The sequence below is a fragment of the Symphodus melops genome (assembly GCF_947650265.1).
Source record: "Symphodus melops genome assembly, chromosome: 1".
In the NCBI taxonomy this organism is placed as follows: Eukaryota; Metazoa; Chordata; class Actinopteri; order Labriformes; family Labridae; genus Symphodus; species Symphodus melops.
The window spans coordinates 54,294,050-54,304,046 of record NC_136691.1 but is presented as its reverse complement, the minus strand read 5'-3'; the positions used below and the strand labels follow the sequence as shown (position 1 = coordinate 54,304,046).

Genomic DNA, 9,997 nt, shown 5'->3' with positions numbered 1-9,997 from the left:
GTCAACGTTGCCACAATCCCCAGCGGCGACCGTCAAAACAACCCGGCGATATATCATACTTGTCGTTGATGTCGCTTGGAAGTGTGTGTGTGTGTGTGTGTGTGTGTGTGCGGGAACATGGGAAGGACGCAGGACATGACCATGGCAAAGACAGGATGTGTGTGATGTAGGATGTGGAAGTGGCACACAGTGGCGTGCAGAGGCGTCTCTGGATTCAGCATTTTCCTAAATCTTTCTCACACTGACATGTTGGGGTTTTTTTTTTCTTATTGCATACGACGGAGCAGCAGCCGAATATTTTGCCTTCCTCGGAGCAGCCACGTCAGACTCACACTTCCTATTCCGCTCACATTCGCAGAGTAGCGAGGGGGAATGATTTGATAATAACAAATGTGTCACGGTGTTTACAGGCTCCCTCCTGAGGGGCAGAGCGAGCTGAGAGAGGCCAAGCAAGAAAAAAAAAACAGCCCGCTCCAAACCGCCTTCTGAGCTCCTCCGCTCGTGGTCGTTTGGTAAAACACGATACGATACGACGACACACATCAGGCGTTCCATGATCGGGACAAAGATCGGAAAAAAATCGTCAAAAGTTTTCTAATCTCTGACCGTGGTGAAGACGTACCGAAGCTTTTAGAAACTGCAGGTCATCAGGACACACGGATTTCTGACAGATTTGTCATGCGGCGTACACCGAGGCACGACGGCCAATCGAGGCCCAATCAGCCGCTCCTGAGCGCTTGATGGCGGCTGGACAAACTCGCACGGGGACATTCAACGTGGGAACAGCAATCTGCCGTCCACCTCTGATCATGAGAGAGAGGTGAAATACCTGCAGACCTCCAGCTGATCTCGCAGCTCGTACGCTTGTGTTAGTCGATGATCATGCTGCACATATGAGAGAAGGGAAAAACACAAACTGTAGATCTGACTCCAACAATCTACGCTGGGCTTAAACAACCTTTTTTTTTTTTACATACTTTATTAATTCATCGGGGGGGGGGAATTTCTGGTTTGTTCTCCGTTATTGTCGAGACATGCTTCACACACACACACACACAGGCCTGAATCACACAAATGCACAAGCAGGACCTGTGGACATGCATTAATGGAGAGAGAGAGAGCCTTGCTCAAGGGCACATCAGCAGTGCTCGAGGAAGGAAGTTGCTCTGGCACCTCTCCAGCTACCAGACCAACTCCCATATTTTCTGTCTGCATCGGGACTGAAACCGGCAACCCTCCGGTTCCCAACCCAGACCCCTCAGCCGAGACACCGCCGCCTCCAAAGTCTCGACTCAGCATATTTGCAGCAACACCCGTTATCACGAGTCAGCCGTATGTATCGCCGTATTTTTCCCACCTCTATTGTTTGAGCTCAATGTGCATCCTCAGGTGAGAATGTAAAGTCACACGTCCACGGTGAGCTTCACGCTGCACCTCCGCAGACTTGACTGTTGATATTACAGCCGAGCAGAGCGTCGGCGTTCAGGGCCTCCAGGGCCATATGCCCCTGTGACAGGGATACTAATGATGACCCGGACAGAAATGACACGGGCAGCTGCTGCCACAGCTGTACACGCCTCCTCCAGGTCCTAGTGCAAGCTCTGCTCCGCATCCAGCGGGGCCTCGTCTCTCCGATCGGGTCACAGCCGAGGCTGGAGCATGTCAGAAGGATTCCCGGCGTGCAGTTTAACGCCGAAGACGAGTGCTGACAACGCGCAGAATAATGTCCGCGCTGCACAATTACGTCGCGAGCTGCAGTTTCAGAGTCTGTCAATTAACAATTAGAGAAATCAGCCGCGTGGAAACTTCTAGTGAGGGTTCACTCTGCTTAAAAAGGGCCGAGGAGAAGCACGCTGGAGAAGAGCAGCATCTGGTTTGATCAAGCACACATTGAACAGTGTCCAGTCAGTGGAAGGGAAACTACACTGTTGTTAATGTAACATAATAATAGGAAGCTTTTATAGAAGGGACATCGATGACAAAAAGGGGGAGGAGCATGTTTATACTTGGACGGGCACATCATATCTGACAGAGCCGCTGGTTCATCGCACTAATGTCCCTTCCTGCAGAGCAACCCACTGATTAGTGAACACGGATCAAGACATGCATGCATGTTGCAACAGCAGCCTTACAGAAGGAGAAAAAAAACCTGTTAGGGGGGTGATAATCAGTCCATCGCTGTTTTTTTTTAAATGTGGCGGAGCTATGAGTCATTTTCCTGTATTCTGAGGCTGCACAATGCTGGAAATACAGACACTGCATCATCATCACTATCAGCCACTTATAGTGCAATATTAAAACAAAGCCAGATAAATGCAAGTCTGCTTCTTATATACACACACTCGGCCTGTGTGGTAGGAGACTTTCCTGAAGACAGGACCGTGGAGAGAGACAGAGAGAGAGGGGACGTGGAAAGGAGCGAAGGGGCGAGCAAATTGTCAATAAGGAAATGAAGTGCAGGATGTTATCTAGAACTCTGGGTTTATGGCCGTCTGCTGTTCTCCATGTTTAACTGTGATTGCAACATTTCCCTCCTGAAGTGAAAAACGTGTTTTTAAAACCAAGAAATTGTCACCGACACGTCATGTGAGAGTCGCTGGAGCTTCACCTGACTGATCATCATCATGATCTGAAAGCACGGCCATTACACCTGGGCCTCCGTCAGACAGGCGAAATGATCTGAGGGGACAAATAATGTCTTCTGTATAAACTCAGATTTTCACAGTATAGTTTACTGCAGACGCTTGTGTTGAGATAACGGACGCAACTCAATTCGATGTGGGTTCACGTTACGATTCTCTCTGGATTTATTCGACTAAATGAGACAGATGACGAGTGAAACTGAGTCCTTTAGGAGCTGCTAGCTCGTCAGTGTGGTTTTATAGGTGAGCTGATTGGAGCTTCTCATCGTGCTGGCCATTAAACGCTGCATCATGTTGGTTGTGTAATCCGTGTAGTTCCTCGTCTTCTTGCAACATTCGCTCTCAAGTTTTTGTCTCGTCTGTTATCTTCTCACCTCGTTTCACTTTCTGTCTTGAAGCGAAAATGTTTCCACACCTCCGATTTTAAAACACGGTGGTGCATCCTGAACACCGATCTGATCTTATCGCGATTTTACGATTCATCTTTACATCCCTATAGGTCTAGTTCATGAAACTATGACCTGGACTTGTACATCATGCGACGTTTGGTGCTGCTGGGATGAAGCGTGCATGAGTAGAAGACAAAGACACGTTGATATTAAGAGTTAGTAACGGTGCATTAAACAGCTTCTAACCGCAGATAGACATGCAAATATGCATGATTATAACGGCTGTTTGAGCAAATGTGTCATGCAAACAAACAATAGAACTCAACTTTGTACATTGCATCCTAAAAAGGTAAAAGTATTAACACTGGATGAACACATTTATATACTGACAGGGACAAATGGGACGTCTGAGCTGAAAGAGGAAAGCAGCAGAAAAAGCAATCTGACCTAATTACCCTTCAATTTCAAGGACAATTTTTCAAGCTCAACAAGAAGATGAAGGTCGTGTTAATACACTGTTGTGCCATCAGATGTGATCTCAGACATGTGCATGTGTTTTGTGTTGGAGTGTGTCAGAGATGAGGGAGGAAAATATCAGCGCCAGCGAGTCTGTGTGAGTGAAAACACATTTTTTTTAAAAATGTGTGTGACTTCCAGATTCTGATTCATCGGCATCGTCTCTCTGGCGCTGTAAAAAGGAGGAGAAAGTGTCATACTTTTATTTTATTTTTTTAAATCTAATTTTTTTTTTAAAATGTAATGTTGATATGTTACAAACACACACCTTCGATCAGTGTTTTTAATATCACCTCTCAGGTAGACATAACAAAAGCACGAGGTCAGATTTCCCAATTACACCAAAGTAAACAACATCATCTGTCTCTCTGCTTTTGATTGATGCTGTCTATGATCTACTGATTATTATGATGCTGCTGATAAGACCTATGGACTCTATGTTGAATGCACAGGTCTCTAAACACACCGTATTAAACATGACTTTACCTGTTTTGGTTCTTCTGTGCAGGTGGAGGGTTTAACAGCTGCTGGATTCTGTGCAAACAGTTTGTGCAGATGTGCACGAAGGTCGGTGCACAGCCTCGGATGAAGGTTTTTAATTCACAAAAAGACGCCTTGGAGGAACACTAAGCACTAAACTTTCCCTCCCAGACGAAACCATCGGCATCTCAGCGCCTTCCTTCCTTCCTTCCTTCCTTGCTTCCTTTCCTTCCTTCCTCGGCGGGGAGATGACAGTGAGAAGGAGCAGGTGTGTTTAGATAGGGCACCAAGCAGGGCTACATCTCAGTGCACTATAATGTCTTCTTGTGCGTTTAACGACAACAGGCTGCAGCCGCGAGCGCACGCGCCTGTGTCCTGTCTCGTGCCCTTCAAACCGAAAGAAGACAGAGAGCGCTTCCGTACAACCGACAGCAGCCACCGACCTGCCAGCCAGCCAGCCAACGGTGCTCTGCTGAAGATGATTACAGAGCAGTCTGACTCAGAGGCGCACAGAACCACAGCAGGTAGAAGTGGCAGTGACGCCTACAAATATGGCTGCCGCTCCTGAGCGCGCGCGGGGGGGGGCTAATCGGACGAGTCGACGTTAACGTCACACGCTGATTCGAAGGTGGTTACCACGACAACAACAACATTAAAAACTGACCACTACACTACAGCCGAAGCTGAGGCTCGCCTGTGAAAGGTTTTTTTTTGTTTGGAGGTGCTGTTCTATGTGTTCCCAATCTATGATGACGCACTACTGCCGCTCAGTGGTTGGTATGGCAACGTGTGTAAAATTAACTGACACGATATAACAACAAACAGGAAATGAGTTCACTTCGTTTTATTTTAATATTTTAATTATAATTGATTTTATAGTATTTAAAGAACATTTGCACATATTGATGTGTTTATATATATTTATTAAAACATGTTCTGCATGTATTAAGATATAGCCCAACATAATTGTTCTATTACTGTTGATATCAAAGTCATCTTTATTATCAATTTTTCACCATGTCTGGACGTACAGAAAAATCAAACAACGCTTCTCTCTAAGCCACGGTGTAAAACTAGCAGTAGATTCTTTAAAAAAAAAAAAAATTACAAAAATATAAAGAATAAAAATAAAAGTACAAATTTACAAAACGTTCAAGATAGTGTGCACATAGACAGAAGCAACAACACGTGCATGGCATGCCCCCAATATTTTTTTTCACGATAAATGCACCACACTTCATTGGTTTTATGTAACATTGTCCCCTGGTTTAGAAAGGTGCTTTAAGTGTATTATATTATATTATATTATATTATACAGTATTAAACAAATTACTAATAATCAATGTAGCCATCGCTGTGTAATTGGTTTGTCTACTTTGTTTTGCTTTCACACAAAGGCTGCAGATTGTCAAATAAATTTGTTTCCAATAAATCTTCGTTGAGTTAATTTGAAGTTGTGAGCTCTCTTTATCTCTTTGTCCAGCTCACTGAGCCTGAAATGAATTTATTAATATTTCCAGTTTCGGTTTTATTACATGAACTATTACTTCATCAGTGTTTCTAAAACTAAGCAGTTAGCCAGTCATCATGTGTTTGCAGCTGAATGAATGAAATAAAGAGGATAAATTCTGAATATTCCAGTTCGTCGACGATTTATTAAAGTCATTTTTTTCCTCATCACATTTTCGAGGATTAACCAGAGATTGCATATCAAATCTGTGGGATTATCGCTCTCTCTTGATGGGAATCTCGCAGATATCCAATCAGCGCCCTCACTCCTCTCTCTCTCTCTTTCTCTCTCCCTTTCTCTCTGTGAGAAATCTGACGTGGCAGCTCATCCGGACGTGACATACCCCCACATCGTCTTCACGGCTCTGACACCTCACACACACATTTTGGTCTGGATCGTGGAGACAAGCGGAGTCGAGCCGAGTCCTGGTCCTGGTCGGCACCGGGAAACATAATGTGGCTGATCGTGTTGGCCGGTTTTCTCCACTGCGCCTCGGCCTACGATGTGGATCTGAAGAAGCTGGAGGGTCTGGCGAAGGCGAGGGTGGAGGTACAGGAACAGCACCGTTCATCATATTGAGCTTCATATCTAACAATGGCGTTACACCGGGGCTTTGAGTAGATTTATGAAGTCTGATTTTCTGTAAAAAATGTTTTGAATGGATGCGTTTTTAGTTACATACGTGTCCGAGCTGGGCGCATGCGTAACTCCTTCAAGGGAAGTAAACTGAATCTGTAGTAACATGCATGATCTGCATATGCTTTGCATGCTGTGTCACGGCTTTATCTTCAAATCTGCAACAGGAAGACAGGTTTTTTTTCTTGCTGAAATGGGGCAGAGGTATAATGTGACTGCCTCAGGGTCTGATTCCTGCACTAAACTTTGTGTAACTCTACCCTTCATTGTGTTACCCCAAGGGTGTCACCAAACCTCCACCCTGCCAGAATCACCAAAGAAAACCAATGCATCTCTTGCTGCTATTGTACTGAGTCACACCTGGCTCTCAGATTTCCAAAGAAAATGAGTCACGGGATTCATTCCCAGAGGCCTGAATCTGTGCTCTGAACAGAGTGTTAGCTAATCGTGTTTCACACATAATCAAAACTCCTGAAAAATTATCAGGTAAGCTTAATGGGTGAACGCAAACCCCCAATCAACGTGATCATCAGGTCAAAGCAACGTGTGTTGCAGCGATGGAAGCGGGCAGTGGAACTGCTTCAGATAGAAGTGATTGTACCCGAGCTAAAAAAGCCTCTGCATGTTTCTAATAAGCTCCAGCAGCAGAAACCTGCTCAAACTTGAATTGTTTGAGCAATATTTAAGCACTGCAGCATGTTTCTGAACTGGAGACCTGTGGTTCTCAGCTGGTCTAGCATAGACACACCGCAAAATCAGGACCCATATTTCAGATATTCTTCAACCAATCAGATCAGAACAAGTCAAATATGATTTTTAAAGCGCTTCATGTACTTCTTGACACGGTTTCTTTTTCCGGATTCACCTTTTGACCCTCCAAAAAACGGCTCTGCAACTTAGGTAGATCTCAGGGACAGGAAGTCCCGTCGTTTTCTAGAAATGTTTAGTAATGCGCGTGTGAACAACAAGGACGATCATTTAACACAGCATACCTGCAGACAGATCTCAGAGGTACAAATGTTAAATATCTTCTTCTGGCTGTGGCTCATTGGTCCAGCCTGAAGGAGTCAGGTCATCTCTCAACTGGAAGGTCGGGGGGGGTTCGATCCCGAGCTTCTGCTGACGTACGTCCGACGTGTCATTGTGTAAGCAACGTAACTCAAGTTGCTCCCGCTGCTCCGTCGTCGGCGTATAAATGGGATTAATAGTGATGGATACTTTACACACTAGAAGACTAGAAAAGCTTTATTAAAGCAGGAGTCTTAGTATCCTGTGTTCAAAGTGTTGGAGCTGCTGGTGACCGTGTCCTGACCTTTCTTTGCAGTCGTGTGGTGGATGACAGCTGAACAGGCTCAGAGAGGTAAGACAATGACATCTATTGTGTGAGAGACACAGGAGTCTAATCCCTGCCTCCAAGCTTTTACACTCTGTACATTTTTACTTTCTGCATCTAAAGTTTCAGATAATTCCCCCCCGTGGTGACGAACATTAACCCCCTCCTCTGTCTGCAGGTCAAAGCCTTTGTGGTCGAAGACATTCCTCTCTAGTATCCTTTAAACTGAATTTTCTTCAATGCGTCTGTTCATGAATTTTCCACTCGGTCAGTTTTCTGGTCGTCCTTCTTCACGCCAGTCCTTGACCGTCTGTACCTCAGCCATAACCTGGTGATGAAGCACATCGCCGGGGCCGACCCTGAACTCGTCCTTCTGAGCCACTACCATGAAGAGCTGGATGTGAGTGTTTGTTTCACACTGCCTTTAAAGCCACTGTGAGCAGTTTTTAGCTGGTTATGAAACAGACTGACATAAATCTTGATTTCACTCTGTGAGCTGCAAAAAACAAAACAAGAACCACTCAGAATAAAACTGGCATGCTGCAGAAACAGCTTCTTTTATATTTTCTGGGGGAAAAAAAACACCTTTACAAAAATAATTAAGAGGAAGTTTGACTTGACTCAAATCAAACATGAGCAGAAGAGAAGTGAGATGAAGTCTTGACTCTTCTGTGTCAGACTCTGATCACCTCCCTGTGCAGGTTTTAATGGTTTTCTGACTCCAGTGAGTTCTTATTTATTTGAACAGGAACACATCCAATGCACTTTGCTTCAAGTATAAATTACAAATTTAGATGCAATGCATAAAGCTTTCTCACCGTGGCCCCGTCTCTGTCTCGGCTTTTATCAAGTTCACTGCAAAAACTCAAATCTCAGCAACTGTATTTGTCTTTTTTTTAGTTAAATATATTTAATTACAATCAGCATAGTCCACAGTCACGTGACCAGTCCAGAGACCCAGACTTAGATTTGTTTGTTTTAATTAGTAAAAATAGCTGAGTTGTTGAATCTGTGTCATAAATAAATGCTTTATCTTGTTTGTTTTTTTTATTTAAGTACATGTTGCTCATCTCATTGGCAGCTGTTTTGTTTATGCAACGAGCTGTTTAGGCCTCATTTTCAGATGTTTGTCTGGACTCGTCAGGTGAATGTGGCTTGGTAATGAAGACTGATGAGATGTTTGACAAATACTTAAACACTAAATCTAACGAACAGAGGCAAACGTTCAACAAGAAAATCCTTTAATTTTATAAACATCATCTCCCAAAGCAAATAAACTCACACACTGCTGCTCCTAACATCCATGTGTGTGTGTGTGTGTGTGTGTGACGCAGCGCTTGCATAGACTGCAGATGGAGTAATATGTAACCCGTGTGTCCTCCGTAGCGGATCGCTCTGTCCGACATGACCCGCTCGGAGATCAACGAGCTGCTTGGGAAGCTCGGCTTCTACAAGAAGGCTCAGTCCCAGGAGGAGGTGCCCGAGGAGTTCCGCTTCTCTCCTGCTAAAGACAGCCCGTTCAAAGAGGAGCCGCAGAACAAAGCGGCTGCAGAGAGCAAACTGCCAGCCTCCGAGGTCCCGCACACAGATCTATAAGGAGGAATCTCACAGACCCACTGACCCCAAAGCTGCTCCATGATCTGCTGGTTTCACGTTGAACTCAGCGAGGCCAGCAGATCATGCACCAGCTTCTGGGGCGTGGACACAATCTTTGCATCAGCGAAAGGCCTTTAAAAGGTCCACAGTCTGAATTTGCACATCTCTCTTTGTTCTTTGTTCGGCAGCGTTAACACTCCTAACAGGCCGCTTCCTGAGTGCTTTTCTACTCCCCGAACACAGAGACTGGAAAATTCTGTGTGTTTTGATTTTTTTTTGGTGTCTTCGGGATCTCAGCCTCACTTTGACTTCTCTCGTGTGTCTGAATGTTTCCGCCCTGCTCTGAAACTGAATGAAGCCTCAGGCTGAAAACTGTCTGACTGGCTGGCCTGAGGTTGATGCAACGTGTTCTGGCAGGTGGGACTGACGCACACAAGAGGAGTCGGGTCAAAGGGTTGTTAAAAGTGGGAAATAATAAAATAAAAAATGTCAAATAACTCGAGTCCTTGTTGGGTTGAATTTTGTTGGCCTCTCGAGTGTTTCCCTTTCACCTCTGCAGAGCACAGTGAGCTTTTTGTAGGGCGCTCCTGATCGCCTTTATTTATGCCTCCTCACATCCGCCAATATGAAGCATCTTCTCATTTCTTTACACGCTTGGAGGAGACGATGTTTAAAATGAAGGCTCTGTAAACATATTACACGTCAATAAACAAAGGCTTCTTGAAAAAAAAAAAAATACAAAGTACTCGTGTCCTGATGAAAGCAGAAGACCTCCCTAATCCCAATCCTGCTCCTTCGCCGACTGATAAATTTCATTTACCACCTTCATCAGATCCCGGAAGTGACGATGCCGATACTTTCCTACCTCCTGGACCCTCTAGTGGGCTGATGGAGT

The 9,997-nt window shown here is 44.8% G+C and overlaps 2 protein-coding genes across 2 annotated transcripts in view; one reads left to right on the top strand and one right to left on the bottom strand.

Moving 5' to 3' along the window:
- The window catches only part of inpp5jb (inositol polyphosphate-5-phosphatase Jb), a gene marked incomplete at its 5' end in the record, with an annotated part of 4,822 nt that extends 3,321 nt beyond the window's left edge, over positions 1-1,501 (bottom strand). Inside the window, one exon of the mRNA XM_079359616.1 lies at positions 1,445-1,501. Coding sequence (XP_079215742.1) covers positions 1,445-1,501 — 57 coding nt within the window. The remainder of the gene's footprint in view (positions 1-1,444) is intronic.
- Positions 1,502-5,784: 4,283 nt separating this feature from the next.
- On the top strand, positions 5,785-9,604 carry selenom (selenoprotein M). The gene is made up of 5 exons (XM_079347172.1): positions 5,785-6,086; positions 7,498-7,533; positions 7,685-7,719; positions 7,828-7,906; positions 8,893-9,604. Exons 1-5 carry the CDS (start codon positions 5,991-5,993, stop codon positions 9,100-9,102), a joined length of 456 nt encoding a protein of 151 aa, XP_079203298.1. The 5' UTR covers positions 5,785-5,990; the 3' UTR covers positions 9,103-9,604.
- The last annotated feature ends 393 nt before the right edge of the window (positions 9,605-9,997 follow it).